Here is an 18327-nt window from a genome sequence, read left to right as displayed (position 1 = left end):
AGTCACCTCCTTGTCCGAACGATGTCAAGACCTGTATGATTTTCTTTTTTAAGTCTCATGGAATGTCGACCTACATTGAACACCACACATTAGCTGCTACTGTAGGCTGAATGATAGAACAGCTATTTCCATGTTAAAATTGTTGAACAAATTGTTTTTGATGGTAAGGCCACTCTGGTAGACCTACATTATGATCAAATAGCCACAGTAGCCTACTTGACCACGGTTGAAACTAACTTAAAGTGGGTACAGACTCCGTGTTCATAGTAAACACGCGCTGGATGTTGCACAGAATTTTCACAATTTTCACATTTGCGCTGAGCAGACCTGAAATTTGCTTGGTGCTGAAAAAGATTAGAGGGAACATTGTTACAATGTATTTTCTTCACGATCCCATGAATCACTGAAATATGGACCAGATCTGCAACAATTGCATAGTTCTATGGAAAACAACCATTAAGAAGGGAACCATCTAGGGAGTACAATCATTGCATTAGTATACTTTCAATGTAAATAGCCACACAACCACAATATGAACAGAGGTCTATGGAACACATTCAATATAACCCTAAGCACTTTGTGACACAACCTGCATCTACTAGCATTAGTGCATAACTCCGTTGTCCTCCAAAGGCATACGGCGATCGCATAGGTTTACATTGAGATTGCTCATGGGAATATTTAAGATGAATAAAGTTCACATTCAGTTAAGAGTAATTAGCACAGTGCTTAGCTTATTTATACACGATGTCCCGTGCTCTATTTGTGTGCGGGTTGACGGTCACTAGCCTCGCTACTGAACGTTATGGTTGGTTCTCATATCTGTTGATAGTGATTGACATCAGAGCTAACGAAGGTACCAAGGACACACTTGATTATTATTCTGTTGATGACACTATGAACACTGTGTGATTCTGTAGCAGCCTCCCGGGCTGATGTTTACAGAACATTTTGGTACAGTCTGATTAGGATATAAAAGAGCCTGTCTCCAAGAGGCTGTTAGACATGTTCTATGCTTTCGTTCTGGGAGTGTCGTACTGAATTTAATCAATGGCAGTTAACCCACTGTTCCTAGGCCGTCATTGAAAATAAGAATTTGTTCTTAACTGACGTGCCCAGTTAAATAAAGGTACAATTTATTTTAAATTTTTTTTTAAACGACTGCTCTCCTTTTTGTTCACCTGGATATTCCCATTACATACATCATTACATACATCATTACATACATCATTACATACACAGGCCATCAGCGTGTTAGCAGATAGCATGTAGTGGTTGGCATTTCCTGTCACCTTGCTACTTCGTCTCCAGGACCTAACATCTGAGAGCCAGAGTCTCTTAGACCAGCTCCATGACACACACTCGCGCACACACAAACACTGTGACCTCCATGGCACTTACATCACTAGGGAGCACCTCCACGGTGGTGTTGTAAAAATGGTCTCCGTTGTTCTCAATGTTTCCACTGCGAAACAGGTACCTGGAGAGACAAAATCACCTATTTATTACCAGTTGGTTTGGCCAACAAAGAATATCCCTCTGTCATATGCTTTAAATCATCCCACTGAAATGTAGAGCTTTACACTAAATTGCCCCTTTTAAATGTCAAGTCATTACCTTAATCTCTATTGTTTTAACCCTTATTTTAAATGAACTGAGAACACATTCTCAATTACAGCAACAACCTGGGGAATAGTTGAAGGGGGGGTGGATGAAACCAATTGTAAACTGGGGATGATTAGGTGGCCATGATGGTATGAAAACCAGATTAGGAATTTAGCCAGGACACCAGGATTAACACCCCTACTCTTATGATAAGTGCCATGGGATCTTTAGTGACGACAGAGAGTTCAGACACCCTTTTAACGTCCCATCTGAAAGATAGCACCCTATACAGGGCAATGTCTCCCATCACTGCCCTGGGGCATTGGGATATTCTTTTTAGACCAGAGGAAAGGGTGCCTCTTACTGGCCCTCCAACACCACTTCCCGCAACATCTGGTCTCCCATTCAGGGACCGACCAGGACCAACCCTGCTTAGCTCAGAAGCAAGCTAGCAGTGGGATGCCGGGTGGTATGCTGCTGCCTTTGAACATGCTCATGAAGATACTCACTGCGTGTCTAATCACAGTGTGTTGATGACAATCACACACGACCAGACGTGTTAGTCTAGAGGGTTAGGAAACAACACTGCTCTGTGGTATTAGGGCAGGGCAATCATGACCTACTGGATTCCATCTTCATAATGACTGTGACAAGTGGGAAACACAGTGACAACCCACAAAGTCTGTTCCACAACCTTTATACAAGCATGTACACAGGTGGAACTGGGGTCAGCATCAAGTAGGCAATATTTCAAATGTGACCTGTGGTTGGTGTTTTAATTCCTGTGTGTGTGTCCAACATAGGAGGCTGCGGAGGGGAGGACAGCTCATAATAATGGCTGGAACGGACTGGTATGGAAAACATGTTTGTTTTGTTCGATACCATTCCAGCCATTACTATGAGCCCATCCTCCCCAATTGAGGTGTCACCGGCCACCTGTGGTGTCCACTGACCTGGTGACAGTGCGTGGCTGTGGGAAGCTGAGCAGTATGAAGTCCTTGGCGGTAGGGGTCAGGCTCCAGAAGAAGTCCTGGCCATTGTAAGCCCTCTCCAGGGTGTGCTGCTGGTAGTGCTTCAGACTACTGCTCAGCTCTGCAGGAGGGTTGGTGTGGGCTGTGAATAGTGGCACCTTCCCAAAGTCCTTATCCTGGACAAACAGACACTTTAATTATAACTTCCGCTATAATTCTTTATCCTGCACAAACACACACCAGAGAGGGGGTAGTACAAGAGGGATGGAGAGAGAAAGGGGGGATAGAGAGACAGAGAGAGAGAGAGAGACAGAGAGGGGTTAAGAGAGAAAGAGAGGGGTTAAAAGAGAGCGCGAGAGAGAGAGAGAGGGGCTAAGAGAGAGAGAGGGGTTAAGAGAGAGAGAGGTTAAGAGAGAGAGAGAGGGGTTAAGAGAGAGAGAGGGGTTAAGAGAGAGAGAGAGGTTAAGAGAGAGAGGGGGGGGTTAAGAGAGAGAGAGGGGTTAAGAGAGAGAGAGAGAGGGGGGGGGGGTTAAGAGAGAGGGGTTAAGAGAGAGAGAGAGAGAGAGAGAGAGAGGGTTAAGAGAGAGAGAGGGGTTAAGAGAGAGAGAGGGGTTAAGAGAGAGAGAGAGGGAGGGGGGGTTAAGAGAGAGAGGGGTTAAGAGAGAGAGAGAGAGAGAGAGAGAGAGAGAGAGAGAGAGAGAGAGAGAGAGAGAGAGGTTAGAGAGAGAGAGAGGGTGGGGGTTAGAGAGAGAGGGGTTAAGAGAGAGAGAGAGAGGTTAAGAGAGAGAGAGAGGGAGGGGGGTTAAGAGAGAGAGGGAGGGTGGGGGTTAAGAGAGAGAGAGAGGGAGAAAGTGCTTACTTTCAGTTTCTGTAGTTTCCCAGGCAGAGAGGAGTGAAGGCCTACATGTTGAAACAGAGAGGGTTTATATCTCAGCTTGAGCAGGCCCTTCTGCAGGTTGCAGTCTTTCTGGACGGGACAAAATATGAAAAACCCATCAACTCTCAATTGAATAAAGGAATAGTTCACTCACAAACTCAAGTTTGATAAGTTTGGACATTATATAATAATTTTCATTCTATTCTCTTGAGCAAAATACTTTTGTTGTGCATAACTCACAGCATCTTTTTCTGGGTTACAAGCCTTCACCCACAGGATGTGGTCCAACAGCCAATCAATGGGCTTGTCTTTGTAGAACATCAGAAAGAATTCTGCTATCATTGGTAGATCACTGGCTCGGAACATCTTGCCTGACAAAGATATAAAACACACACACATAATAAATAAAGTAAGCTTAACTTTCTGAACATTCGAGACGTGTAGTCCGCTTGTCATTCCAATTTCCTTGCATTAGCGTAGCCTTTTCTGTAGCCTGTCAACTATGTGTCTGTCTATCCCTGTTCTCTCCTCTCTGCACAGACCATACAAACGCTCCACACCGCGTGGCCGCGACCACCCTAACCTGGTGGTCCCAGCGCGTACGACCCACGTGGAGTTCCAGGTCTCTGGTAGCCTCTGGAACTGCCAATCTGCGGCCAACAAGGCAGAGTTCATCTCAGCCTATGCCTCCCTCCAGTCCCTTGACTTCTTGGCACTGACGGAAACATGGATCACCACAGATAACACTGCTACTCCTACTGCTCTCTCCTCGTCCGCCCACGTGTTCTCGCACACCCCGAGAGCTTCTGGTCAGCGGGGTGGTGGCACCGGGATCCTCATCTCTCCCAAGTGGTCTTTTCTCTTTCTCCCCTTACCCATCTGTCTATTGCCTCCTTTGAATTCCATGCTGTCACAGTTACCAGCCCTTTCAAGCTTAACATCCTTATCATTTATCGCCCTCCAGGTTCCTCGGAGAGTTCATCAATGAGCTTGATGCCTTGATAAGCTCCTTTCCTGAGGACGGCTCACCTCTCACAGTTCTGGGCGACTTTAACCTCCCCACGTCTACCTTTGACTCATTCCTCTCTGCCTCCTTCTTTCCACTCCTCTCCTCTTTTGACCTCACCCTCTCACCTTCCCCCTACTCACAAGGCAGGCAATACGCTTGACCTCATCTTTACTAGATGCTGTTCTTCCACTAACCTCATTGCAACTCCCCTCCAAGTCTCCGACCACTACCTTGTATCCTTTTCCCTCTCGCTCTCATCCAACACTTCCCACACTGCCCCTACTCGGATGGTATCGCGCCGTCCCAACCTTCGCTCTCTCTCCCCCGCTACTCTCTCCTCTTCCATCCTATCTTCTCTTCCCTCTGCTCAAACTTTCTCCAACCTATCTCCTGATTCTGCCTCCTCAACCCTCCTCTCCTCCCTTACTGCATCCTTTGACTCCCTATGTCCCCTATCCTCCAGGCCGGCTCGGTCCTCCCCTCCCGCTCCGTGGCTCGACGACTCATTGCGAGCTCACAGAACAGGGCTCCGGGCAGCCGAGCGGAAATGGAGGAAAACTCGCCTCCCTGCGGACCTGGCATCCTTTCACTCCCTCCTCTCCACATTTTCCTCCTCTGTCTCTGCTGCTAAAGCCACTTTCTACCATTCTAAATCCCAAGCATCTGCCTCTAACCCTAGGAAGCTCTTTGCCACCTTCTCCTCCCTCCTGAATCCTCCCCCCCCCCCTCTGCAGATGACTTCGTCAACCATTTTGAAAAGAAGGTCGATGACATCCGATCCTCGTTTGCTAAGTCAAACGACACTGCTGGTTCTGCCCACACTGCCCTACCCTATGCTCTGACCTCTTTCTCCCCTCTCTCTCCAGATGAAATCTCGCGTCTTGTGACGGCCGGCCGCCCAACAACCTGCCCGCTTGACCCTATCCCCTCCTCTCTTCTCCAGACCATTTCCGGAGACCTTCTCCCTTACCTCACCTCGCTCATCAACTCATCCCTGACCGCTGGCTACGTCCCTCCCGTCTTCAAGAGAGCGAGAGTTGCACCCCTTCTGAAAAAACCTACACTCGATCCCTCCGATGTCAACAACTACAGACCAGTATCCCTTCTCTCTTTTCTCTCCAAAACTCTTGAGCGTGCCGTCCTTGGCCAGCTCTACCGCTATCTCTCTCAGAATGACCTTCTTGATCCAAATCAGTCAGGTTTCAAGACTAGTCATTCAACTGAGACTGCTCTTCTCTGTATCACGGAGGCGCTCCGCACTGCTAAAGCTAACTCTCTCTCCTCTGCTCTCATCCTTCTAGACCTATCGGCTGCCTTCGATACTGTGAACCATCAGATCCTCCTCTCCACCCTCTCCGAGTTGGGCATCTCCGGCGCGGCCCACGCTTGATTGCGTCCTACCTGACAGGTCGCTCCTACCAGGTGGCGTGGCGAGAATCTGTCTCCTCACCACGCGCTCTCACCACTGGTGTCCCCAGGGCTCTGTTCTAGGCCCTCTCTTATTCTCGCTATACACCAAGTCACTTGGCTCTGTCATAACCTCACATGGTCTCTCCTATCATTGCTATGCAGACGACACACAATTAATCTTCTCCTTTCCCCCTTCTGATGACCAGGTGGCGAATCGCATCTCTGCATGTCTGGCAGACATATCAGTGTGGATGACGGATCACCACCTCAAGCTGAACCTCAGCAAGACGGAGCTCCTCTTCCTCCCGGGAAGGACTGCCCGTTCCATGATCTCGCCATCACGGTTGACAACTCCATTGTGTCCTCCTCCCAGAGCGCTAAGAACCTTGGCGTGATCCTGGACAACACCCTGACGTTCTCAACTAACATCAAGGCGGTGTCCCGTTCCTGTAGGTTCATGCTCTACAACATCCGCAGAGTACGACCCTGCCTCACACAGGAAGCGGCGCAGGTCCTAATCCAGGCACTTGTCATCTCCCGTCTTGATTACTGCAACTCGCTGTTGGCTGGGCTCCCTGCCTGTGCCATTAAACCCTACAACTCATCCAGAACGCCGCAGCCCGTCTGGTGTTCAACCTTCCCAAGTTCTCTCACGTCACCCCGCTCCTCCGCTCTCTCCACTGGCTTCCAGTTGAAGCTCGCATCCGCTACAAGACCATGGTGCTCGCCTACGGAGCTGTGAGGGGAACGGCACCTCAGTACCTCCAGGCTCTGATCAGGCCCTACACCCAAACAAGGGCACTGCGTTCATCCACCTCTGGCCTGCTCGCCTCCCTACCACTGAGGAAGTACAGTTCCCGCTCAGCCCAGTCAAAACTGTTCGCTGCTCTGGCCCCCAATGGTGGAACAAACTCCCTCACGACGCCAGGACAGCGGAGTCAATCACCACCTTCCGGAGACACCTGAAACCCCACCTCTTCAAGGAATACCTAGGATAGGGTAAGTAAGGGTAAGTAATCCTTCTCACCTCCCCCCCCAACAAGATTTAGATGCAAGTGGCTGTTCCACTGGTTGTCATAAGGTGTATGCACCAATTTGTAAGTCGCTCTGGATAAGAGCGTCTGCTAAATGACTTAAATGTAAATGTAAATGTAAAGTAAAATGACCTAAGATATTGTGGGGAGAATAACCAAAGTGAAGAAGAGTCTATAAATGTGTATTGGTCACATACACAGATTTAAAGATGCTATCGCAGGTGCAGTAATATCTAGCTCCAACGGTGCAGTAATATCTAGCAATACAATAACAATCCACACATAATCCAAAAAGTTAAAAAACAAACAAGAAATTAAGAAATATCAGAACGAGCAATGTCAAAGTCGGGAATATAATGAGCCATGACTATAACAGTATATACATATGAATTAGGTAAAACAGTATGTACACATTATTAAAGTGACCAGTGTTCAATGACTATCTATGTACATAGGGCAGCAGTCTCTAAGGTGCAGGGTAGAGTACCGGCTGGTAGCCGGCTAGAACAGTGGCTAAGGTTCAGGGCAGGGTACCGGGCGGAGGCCGGCTAGTGGTGACTGTTTAGCAGGCTGATGACCTGGAGATAGAAGCTGTTTCTCAGTCTCTCTGTCCCAGCTTTGATGCACCTGTAATGTCTCCACATTAGATGGTAGTGGGGTGAACAGGCCGTGGCTCGGGTGGCTGAGGTCGTTAATGATCTTCTTGGCCTTCCTGTCACACCGGGTGTTGTAGGTGTCCTGGTAGGGCAGGCAGTGTGCCCCCGGTGATGTGTTGGGCTGTACCAGGCAGTGATACAGCCCGACAGAATGCTCTCGATGGTGCATCTGTAGAAGTTTGTGAGGGTCTTAGGGGCCAAGCCAAATTTCGCCAATATCCTGAGGTTGAAGAGACACTGTTGCGCCTTCTTCACCACGCTGTCGGTGTGAAGGGACCATTTCAGGTCCTCAGTGATGTGCACGCTGAGGAACATAAAGATTTTGGATGCATGCTCTCTCTGCTGTCTCCTGTAGTCCACGATAAGCTCCTTCGTTTTGTTGACGTTGAGGTCATTTTCCTGGCACCACTCTGCCAGGGCTCTCACCTCCTCACTATAGGTCTGTCTCTTTGTTGTTGGTAATCAGGCCAACCACTGTGTCATCAGCCAACCTGATCACTGAGTTGGAGACGTGCATAGCCACGCAGTCATTGGTGAACAGGGAGCTGGGAGCTGAGCACACAACATGGTGGGGCCTTAGTGTTGCGGATCAGCGTGGCAGAGGTGTTGATTCCTACCTTCACCACTTGCTGGAGCTCACTTCGGTGGCTCTGTTGTTTTCCTCGAAGCGGGCAAAGAAGCTTGTCTTTCCCTTTATGATCCATGATTGTCTGGAGTCCCTGCCACATGTGTCTTGTGTCTGAACCGTTACGACTCTACTTTACCGCTGTACTGTCGTTTTGCCTCTTGATTGTCTTATTGAGGTCATAGCCGGTCTGTTTGTACACGTCCATGTTCCCAGTCACCTTGCAGTGGTTAAAAACGGTGATTCACGTTTTTCAATTTTGCGTGAATGCTGCCATCTATTCACTGTTTTTGTTCAATTGTCACAGTAGGAAGATGCTGCCATCTATCCAAGTTATAATTGTCACAGTAGGAACAACATCCTATATGCACTTCCTGATTGACCTGGTCACCAAGTCAGTGTATACGTCAATACTATTCCCAGAGGTGACCCGGTACATTTCCCAGTCTGCGTGATCAAAACGGTCTTGATGCATAGATTCCAATTGATCAGACCAACGTTGAACAGTCCTTACCATGGGTGTTTCCTGATTAAGTTTCTGCCTATAAGTGGGGAGGAGCAGGTGGTGTGTGTGACCCGATTTGCCGAAGGGAGTGCCTTGTATCTGTCCAGGAAGGGAGAGTCATGAGTCTATTGTATCCACATACAAGTGTACATACTCTCATCTGTGAGAGGTAATAAATAAAGTGTGTGTTCATCTGCTTTAGTTCCCACAGTTGTCTTACGACTAACTACGCCCTCCTTTTCCAGAAGCCCTGAGAACAGATACTTTCGACAGAAGAGCATAGACTCACCGATGAAGCCGAGCTGAGAGAACTCCAGGAACATCCAGTCATCGGTGGCCAGCTTTCTGACGTATGTTTTCATGGTCTGAGAGTAACCAGGATTAGCCACGATGTCATCCTCCAACTGACAACACACATTTTTAATGAGGATGTGTTCATACATGAATATGATTTCAGACTGACTGACCAATCAGAGAGGTGGAACTCTGACCCCACCTGTACATAATAGGTTCCCTTCTCCTGGGCGTAGAGCATCAGGAAGCTATAATCCAAGTTCTGCTTTGTGCGCCATCTGAAAACAACCACAACCACAACACAAACCACTTTACTGCAGGTGCACATGATGTGACGTGTTAGACTTCGATTTCATTTTTTCTTCTCTTTCTTTTTTCCCCCCATGATTGTAAGACCACGCATCTGTATGTGTTGGACTGTGTTGGGTTGTGCATGAGTCCGTTTCTCACTTGACTCTCTCCTTGGAGTCTCCGAAGGTTTCCCTGAGTCTGCTGAAGTTGGGGTAGAAGTACTGAGAAGGGGACACTACCTCCAACAGGCCTGAGTGCACATCCTTAGGAAAACTACAGCCACACACAACCACAGGTGAACTACAAAACACAGTGAAGAAACAGACCAACTACAAAACACAGTCAAACTACAAAAAAAAAACACAGCAACACATTTTTAAACTACAAAACACAGCCAACAACAGTCAAATGACAAAACATAGCCAACAACAGTCAAATTACAATCACAAATGACCAAAACGTCTCACTTCTTCTCTAGGAGTTCTGCTACACTGTTGACGTATTCTGCATCCATCTGAAATAAAGATACAGAGAAAATGGGAAATAAATGAGAGAAGAGGAAATCCAGTGAAAGCCAACCTGAAACATGAGGTAATGTTACTAGAGGGGTGTGTGTGCAGTAGAATCAATGTAGATGAAACATGAGGTAATGTTACTAGAGGGGGGTGTGTGCAGTAGAATCAATGTAGATGAAACATGAGGTAATGTTACTAGAGGGGTGTGTGTGCAGTAGAATCAATGTAGATGAAACATGAGGTAATGTTACTAGAGGGGTGTGTGTGCAGTAGAATCAATGTAGATGAAACATGAGGTAATGTTACTAGAGGGGTGTGTGTGCAGTAGAATCAATGTAGATGAAACATGAGGTAATGTTACTAGAGGGGTGTGTGTGCAGTAGAATCAATGTAGATGAAACATGAGGTAATGTTACTAGAGGGATGTGTGTGCAGTAGAATCAATGTAGATGAAACATGAGGTAATGTTACTAGAGGGATGTGTGTGTGCAGTAGAATCAATGTAGATGAAACATGAGGTAATGTTACTAGAGGGGTGTGTGTGCAGTAGAATCAATGTAGATTAAACATGAGGTAATGTTACTAGAGGGGTGTGTGTGCAGTAGAATCAATGTAGATGAAACATGAGGTAATGTTACTAGAGGGGTGTGTGTGCAGTAGAATCAATGTAGATGAAACATGAGGTAATGTTACTAGAGGGGGGTGTGTGCAGTAGAATCAATGTAGATGAAACATGAGGTAATGTTACTAGAGGGGTGTGTGTGCAGTAGAATCAATGTAGATGAAACATGAGGTAATGTTACTAGAGGGGTGTGTGTGCAGTAGAATCAATGTAGATGAAACATGAGGTAATGTTACTAGAGGGGTGTGTGTGCAGTAGAATCAATGTAGATGAAACATGAGGTAATGTTACTAGAGGGGTGTGTGTGTGCAGTAGAATCAATGTAGATGAAACATGAGGTAATGTTACTAGAGGGGTGTGTGTGCAGTAGAATCAATGTAGATGAAACATGAGGTAATGTTACTAGAGGGGTGTGTGTGCAGTAGATTCAATGTAGATGAAACATGAGGTAATGTTACTAGAGGGGTGTGTGTGTGCAGTAGAATCAATGTAGATGAAACATGAGGTAATGTTACTAGAGGGGTGTGTGTGCAGTAGATTCAATGTAGATGAAACATGAGGTAATGTTACTAGAGGGGTGTGTGTGCAGTAGAATCAATGTAGATGAAACATGAGGTAATGTTACTAGAGGGGTGTGTGTGCAGTAGAATCAATGTAGATGAAACATGAGGTAATGTTACTAGAGGGGTGTGTGTGCAGTAGAATCAATGTAAATGAAACACGAGGTAATGTTACTAGAGGGGTGTGTGTGTGCAGTAGAATCAATGGTTTGCAGTTTAACTTTAGTGCCTTATTGCAAACAGGATGCATTCATTTAGGTTAGGTTAGTATCGTGGTGTAACTACAATGTTGTTTATCCATCCTCAGTTTCCTATCACAGTCTATCACAGTCACCATTGGCCTTATGGTGAAATCAATGAGCGGTTTTCTTCCTCACTGGCAACTAAGTTAGGAAGGACGCCTGTATTTTTGTAGTGACTGGGTGTATCGATACATCATCCAAAGTGTAATTAATAACTTCACCATGCTCAAAGGGAAACTCAATGTCTGCTTTAAAAAAAATGTAATCACCTATCTACCAATGAGTGCTCTTCTTTGCAAGGCATTGGAAAACCTCCCTGGTCTTTGTGGTTGAATCCATGTTTGAAATTCACTGCACGACTGAGGGACCTTAAAGATAATTGTATGTGTGCGGTACAGAGATGAGGTAGTCATTTAAAAATGAATGTTAAGCACTATTAATCCACAGAGTGAGGCCATGCAAATTATTATGTGACTTGTTAATCAATTTGTACTCCTGACCGTATTTAGACCATAACAAAAGGGTTGAATACTTATTGACTCAAGACATTTCAGCTTTTCATTTTGAATTCAATTGTGTCTATGCCAGTGACACAGAATCTGAAATGAATTCCTTTAAAATTCAGGATGTAACACAACAAAAATGTTGAGAAATTCAAGGGGTGTGAAAATACCTTCTAAAGGCACAGTCAATTGATTGCATTAAAACAGATTCATATCTTTGGTTTGGTACTGTTGATTTTATCATACACGCCTTTCCATCGCAGGACTTGCTCTCTTTATGAAAGCTGCTAGCCACAAACAAATACATGGATTGGACAGTCAAGCTAGCACTCAAATGAGAGGCAATCCATGTCACTATTTAGAACTTCCTGTGGAGAGATTATTTGTTAAAAATGATCCAGTCAAAAGTGTGTCCTTTTTCGTATTGGCCATATCTACTGTAAACACTGTCCCACAAGGACATGAGTTGACAAATGGCGACTACAGGTTTATGGATCGAGAGTTATATTGTTTATGTAGTATACGCAAGTTCGTTGTGGTTTGTCTTTCGGAGGAGGGCTATGGGCACATGTAATGGCAGCAAATTGTCCTGGTTCCATTGATTTTCATACAATATCGATGTGACAGATTAATATGCGCACGCTATTGATTACAGTAGATTTCAGTCTATATACATGACGACAGGAAGCAGCAACAGTACAACAGTTTCTACTTATGTTTTAGGAATATTAATGGTACTATTAACAATATTTTTCAACATGATTAGACCTAAATCAGGTAAAAACTACTGAATGAGCCCAAAAAAACGTGCTATGATTTATTGATTTGAATGATATTAGTGAAATTGTGAAAAGGAGTGTGTCCTGGCTAGCAAGATGACCATTTATTTTTTGCGCCTACTATATACCAGAAGTATTCAAATCCTACCCTATGAGTTCCAGACTACTGCTGGTCTTCTGTTCAACCTGGTAATTAATTGCAACCACCTGGTGTGCCAGGTCTAAATCAGTCCCTGATTAGAAGGGAAGAATGGAAAAAAACGAATGCAACTGGCTTCAAAGTACAAATTTGAATTTGAGGGCTATATAAGAGCCATGTACTTAGATAGACATATGCTTTTGGGCTACATAGTTTGATCTGAGGTCTTTAGAATGAGTTACTTAACTGGGAATCTAGAACAGGCATTTCTCGTAATGTGCTCGTCCATTCCTGTAGTTTAGGTGTGTAGTGTGATAACATACATACTGTACCTAGGCTTCTGAAAGGCACGGTCACACAACAGGTTTAGCAGGTCTTTCCTTGAAAATGAATCACTACATTTTTTTCATCATAATCAGTCGATATTCTGCGTTAATAACAATAGGTCGATTTGACCCGAGGCAGAGACCAGACCGTAGTCTTCCCACCTCAAGCTACATTACCCCATCTAAAAAGTAAATTATTTTTATGATTACCATCTAAAAAAGACACTTTAACTGACATGATGTGGGCCTATTGTTACTGTCAAGTGTTTTGTTTTAAAAGCAGTTTGATTGGCTAAGACCATCCCATGTGTTTCTATACGCCCCTATCAGGGTATCTGAGCAGGGTACCTCGGCAACAAAGATGATGATGACGATGTCCTTCCGTTCAGAAGGTGAAAGGTCGTAGAGGAGGGAGTTCAGGGTGCTAACCAGGTAGCTCTGCTTCTGACGCTTCACTGTAGGGATCCCCAATACCAGGGACACTGACACACACACACACACACACACACACACACACACACACACACACACACACACACACACACACACACACACACACACACACACACACACACACACACACACACACACACACACACACACACACACACACACACACACATACACTAGAGTAAACCATTCACTGGAATAAAGTCAACACTGAGCAGGGTGGGTGAGGTTGCAGGATAGGGGTTACAGGCTGCGGGCCACAGTACTGACTGACACTAGCAAACCACACCAAGCTTTGTAGCCTCTCACTTTAACACCCCTCTGGTTTATCAAAGAGGACACGTTTACCCAGAGACATTTTTACATGACTCGTCGCTCACCTCCAGTTCGGCCTTGTCCCAGGACCACGTTAGGAATCAGGCTGTCTGGGTGATCCCGTAAGTGGGGCAGGTAGAGGTAGGCGTTGGGCAGTCTGGAGGACAGCAGACTGAGATTTCTCTTTATCGGTCCTTCTACACTCCACATCATCAAAAACCAAACCAAACACACAAGTAACGGTCAGACATAAAACAATCATTTAGCTTTGTTGACACTGCTTACAGTTTTATCTTGACTTCTCAAAAGTGCAGCGAAAGGGGGTGAGAGAGGGGGTGAGAGAGAGAGAGAACGAGAAATCGGGAAGATACCACCGTTGATTAAAAGCATGTATCCATTAAGATCTAAGGCCCTCAAGTTCTACCTTAATGAATGTCCCCTTCCCCAGCACCAATTTTATTGTGGACTTGACTGAACTGGTACTAACCTCCAACTATTTTCTCTTCAGAAGAGACTTTTTCTTCCAGACTAAAGGGACAGCGAATGGGAGTACTATGGCTCCTAATTATGCTAACCTGTATCTAGGAATGTTTGAAAAACAGGTGTTGCTGAATCCAGGCCGTAACCCATTTCTCCCCAATATTCTCCTCATTCGGATATATTTGGATGATATTTTCCTGATCTATACAGGGACTCAGGAAGAGCTCTTGGAATTCACCATTGGAGAATATATTTAAGGACATTATCAGAAAGCACTGGTACATTATTGACACTGCCCTAAATATCCCCCAGGTATGGTCTTTAAAAGACCCCCAAAGTTCTTGAAATATTCCGGATTGACTGACCTTCATGTCTAAAAGTAATGAAGGACTGTTGTTTCTCTTTGCTTATTTGAGCTGTTCTTGCCATAATATGGTATTTAACAAAATAGGGCTATCTTCTGTATACCAACCCTACTTTGTCACAACACAACGGATTGGCTCAAAAGCATTAAGAAGGAAAGAAATTCCACAATTTAACTTTTAACAAGGCACGCCTGTTAATTGAAATGCATTCCAGGTGACTACCGCATGAACCATTCAATTCTTGTGGGCCGGCTAAGGAGTATTGGTGTCTCTGAGGGGTCTTTGGCCTGGTTTGCTAACTACCTCTCTCAAAGAGTGCAGTGTATAAAGTCAGAAAATCTGCTGTCTCAGCCACTGCCTGTCACCAAAGGAGTATCCCAAGGCTCCATCCTAGGCCCCACGCTCTTCTCAATTTACATCAACAACATAGCTCAGGCAGTAGGAAGCTCTCTCATCCATTTATATGCAGATGATACAGTCATATACTCAGCTGGCCCCTCCCCTTATTTTGTGTTAAATGCTCTACAACAAAGCTTTCTTAGTGTCTAACAAGCTTTTTCTACCCTTAACCTTGTCCTGAACACCTCCAAAACAAAGGTCATGTGGTTTGGTAAGAAGAATGCCCCTCTTCACACAGGTGTGATTACTACCTCTGAGGGTTTAGAGCTTTAGGTAGTCACCTCATACAATTACTTGGGAGTATGGCTAGACAGTACACTGTCCTTCTCTCAGCACATATCAAAGCTGCAGGCTAAAGTTAAATCTAGACTTGGTTTCCTCTATCGTAATTCAGATGACCATCCTACCCATGCTAGATTTCGGAGATATAATTTATAGATCGGCAGGTAAGGGTGCTCTAAGCGGCTCGATGTTCTTTTCCATTCGGCCATCACATTTGCCACCAATGCTCTTTATAGGACACATCACAGCACAAAAACTCCTCTGTAAACTGGTCATCTCTGTATACCCGTCGCAAGACACAGTGGATGATGCTTATTTATTAAACCCTCTTAGGCCTCACTCCCTCCTATCTGAGATACCTACTGCAACCCTCATCCTCCACATACAACACCCGTTCTGCCAGTCACATACTGTTAAAGGTCCCCAAAGCACACACATCCCTGGGTCGCTCCTCTTTTCAGTTCGCTGCAGCTAGCAACTGGAACGAGCTGCAACAAACACTCAAACCGGACCGTTTTATCTCAATCTCTTCATTCAAAGACTCAATCATGGACACTCTTACTGACAGTTGTAGCTGCTTTGCATGATACATTGTTGTATCCTTCTTGACCTTTGTGCTGTTGACTTTGCCCAATAATGTTTGTACCATGTTTTTGTGCTGCTACCATATTGTGTTGCTACCATGCTGTGTTGTCATGTGCTTCTGCCTTGTTATGTTGTTGTCTTTAGGTCTCTCTTTATGTAGTGTTATGTATCTATTGTTGTGATGTGTGTTTTGTCCTATATCTATACTGTATTTATTTTTTAAATCCCAGGCTCCCGTCCCCGCAGGAGGCCTTTTTGCCTTTTGGTAGGCCGTCATTGTAAATAAGAATTTGTTCTTAACTGACTTGCCTAATTAAATAAAGGTTAAATCAAAATAAAATAATTACATTAAAAAGCTGGTTGAGAAAGTGGCAAGAAGAATCTCAAAAATATATATATATATATTGATTTGTTTAACACTCTTTTGGTTACTACATGATTTCATATGTGTTATTTCATAGTTTTGATGTCTTCACACTTTTTCTACAATGTAGAAAATAGTAAAAATAAAGAAAAACCCTGGAATGAGTAGGTGTGTCCAAACTTTTTCCTTGCACTGTATATTCTGTTGGTTCAACATAATTGAATTAAAATGATGTGGAAACAACGTTGATTCAACCTGTGTGTGCCCAGTGGGATGGCTGTACTGTCACCTGTGATGCGACTGTACACTGATGATAACATGATAACTCTGTCCCCTCACCTGGGATATTAGTGGAGGAGCTGTTGTTAGGTATGGTGAGGTTCCTCAGGCTGGTCAGAACACTGCTGAGCTCCCTGGACAGCAGCTCCCCCTTGAACTCTGCAGCCAGCAGACGTTCATACAGCTGGATCATAACTGGGTGGTTGGGGGGTTCATCCCCATCTACACATACGCACACGCGGGTACACATACCGACAGGCACACACACACGCACCCATACAGTTGCATGACAGAAAGAGATAAGAAGAGATAGAGAGAGCAAGAGAGAGTATTAACAGTTACAAGTCAATGTTTGAAAGTGTGTATTTGAAAAAGCTCCATCGACATCAAATTTGCAAATGTATTGAGGAGTTGGGTGCAGGACAACAATAGGTATAGGCTAATCTTCCCATAGTCCCATTCCACTGCTGTGATTTCCATGGCAACCCCATTCATACCACATAGTTCCTCAAACAACAAACCCTGTGTTTTAGTTACTGGGTTACACGTCTAAAGCAGAAAAATAATGGTGTTTCCCAGACAACAAGGAACTCACACGCTAGTGGTTTTTAAGTCATTGAATCAAAATCAGTCAAATTGTTAGTCACATGCTACGTAAACAACAGGTGTAGTAGACTAACCGTCAAATAAATGCTAACTTACAGGTCCTTCCCAACAATTCAGAGAGAAATACAAAAATAATGGAAAAATAATAACACAAAGAATAAATACACAATGAGTAACGATAGCTTGGCTATACAGTACACATGGAACAGGTACCGGGTCGATGTGCATGGGTAAGAGGTAATTGAGGTAGATATTTACATATAGGTCTGAATAAAGTGACTAGGCAACAGGATAAATAATAAATAATAAATAATAATAAACAGTAGCAGCAGCATATGTGAGGAGTCAAAAGAGTTAGTGCAAATTCGGGCAGCTATTTAGTTAACTATTTAGCAGTCTTATGGCTTGGGGGTAGAAGCTGTTCAGGGTCCTGTTGGTTCCAGACTTGGTACATCAGTACCACTAGCAGCTAGAAAAGTCTGACTTGGGTGGCTGGAGTCTTTGACAATTTTTAGGGTCTTCCTTTGACACCACCTGGTATAGAGGTCCTGGATGGCAGGGAGCTCGGGCACCAGTGATGTACTGGGCCGTACGCACTACCCTCTGTAGCGCCTTACGGTCGGGTGCCCTGCAGTTGCCATACCAAGCGGTGATGCAGCCAGTCAAGAGGATCTGAAAGTCCATGCCAATATATTTCAGCCCAAAGGGGGAAGAAGAATTAGTTGTGCCTTCATGACTGTGTTGTGTATGGATCATGTTCATTTCTAAGTGATGTGGACACGGAGGAACTTGAAGCTCTCTACCTGCTCCACTACAGCCCTGTCGATGTGGATAGGGGTGCGCTCGGACCTCCATTTCCTATAGTCCCAGAATCAGCTCCTTTGTCTTGCTGACGTTGAGGGAGAGTTTGTTGTCCTGGCACCACACTGCCACATCACTAAACTTCTCCCTATAGGCAGTCTCATTATTGTCAGTGATTAGGCCTACAATTGTTGTGTCGTCAGCAAACTTAATGACGGTGCTGGAGTCCTGCGCAGCCACACAGTCGTGGGTGAACAGGGTGTACAGGAGGGGACTAAACACGCACCTCTGAGGGGCCCCCGTTGAGGGTCAACGTGGAATATGTGTTGTTGCCTACCCTCACCACCTGGGGGAGGCCCATAAAGAAGTTCAGGATCCAGCTGCAGAGGGAGGTGTTCAGTCCCAAAGTCCTGAGCTTAGTGATGAGCTTGGAGGGCA

General features: G+C 45.1%; 1 protein-coding gene and 1 long non-coding RNA gene across 14 annotated transcripts in view; one reads left to right on the top strand and one right to left on the bottom strand.

Annotated features, from left to right (window-relative positions):
- The window catches only part of LOC118377806 (alpha-1,3-mannosyl-glycoprotein 4-beta-N-acetylglucosaminyltransferase B-like), a 29446-nt gene that overhangs the window by 5561 nt on the left and 5558 nt on the right, over positions 1–18327 (bottom strand). For 2 of the 3 annotated variants that reach the window (XR_008119619.1, XM_052509842.1), the window contains exons 2-12: positions 16543–16704; positions 13794–13925; positions 13312–13445; positions 9745–9791; positions 9437–9577; positions 9189–9264; positions 8982–9096; positions 3694–3824; positions 3436–3543; positions 2559–2752; positions 1402–1480 (exon numbers count right to left, since the gene is read on the bottom strand). Coding sequence is in view for 2 of the 3 variants with exons in the window: in XM_052509842.1 (XP_052365802.1) it covers positions 1402–1480; positions 2559–2752; positions 3436–3543; positions 3694–3824; positions 8982–9096; positions 9189–9264; positions 9437–9577; positions 9745–9791; positions 13312–13445; positions 13794–13925; positions 16543–16704 (1319 nt within the window). In the remaining variant the exon portion in view is untranslated. The remainder of the gene's footprint in view (positions 1–1401; positions 1481–2558; positions 2753–3435; positions 3544–3693; positions 3825–8981; positions 9097–9188; positions 9265–9436; positions 9578–9744; positions 9792–13311; positions 13446–13793; positions 13926–16542; positions 16705–18327) is intronic. The other variant, XM_035764753.2, reaches the window with a different exon arrangement.
- Positions 9798–13300, top strand: LOC127925088 (uncharacterized). Of its 11 annotated transcripts, none has more exons than XR_008119717.1 (5): positions 9798–10253; positions 10366–10475; positions 10531–10695; positions 10753–10807; positions 10863–13300. It is a non-coding gene; the product is annotated as an uncharacterized LOC127925088 (long non-coding RNA). The 11 variants fall into 11 exon arrangements; XR_008119705.1 differs by having other exon boundaries at positions 10366–10695; positions 10863–10919; positions 10975–13300; XR_008119732.1 differs by having other exon boundaries at positions 10366–10695; positions 10863–11029; positions 11140–13300.

Source organism: Oncorhynchus keta, chromosome 4, assembly GCF_023373465.1.
Source record: "Oncorhynchus keta strain PuntledgeMale-10-30-2019 chromosome 4, Oket_V2, whole genome shotgun sequence".
Classification (NCBI taxonomy): domain Eukaryota; kingdom Metazoa; phylum Chordata; class Actinopteri; order Salmoniformes; family Salmonidae; genus Oncorhynchus; species Oncorhynchus keta.
The sequence above is the reverse complement of the archived record's forward strand: the minus strand, read 5'-3'. Positions and strand labels throughout refer to the sequence as shown.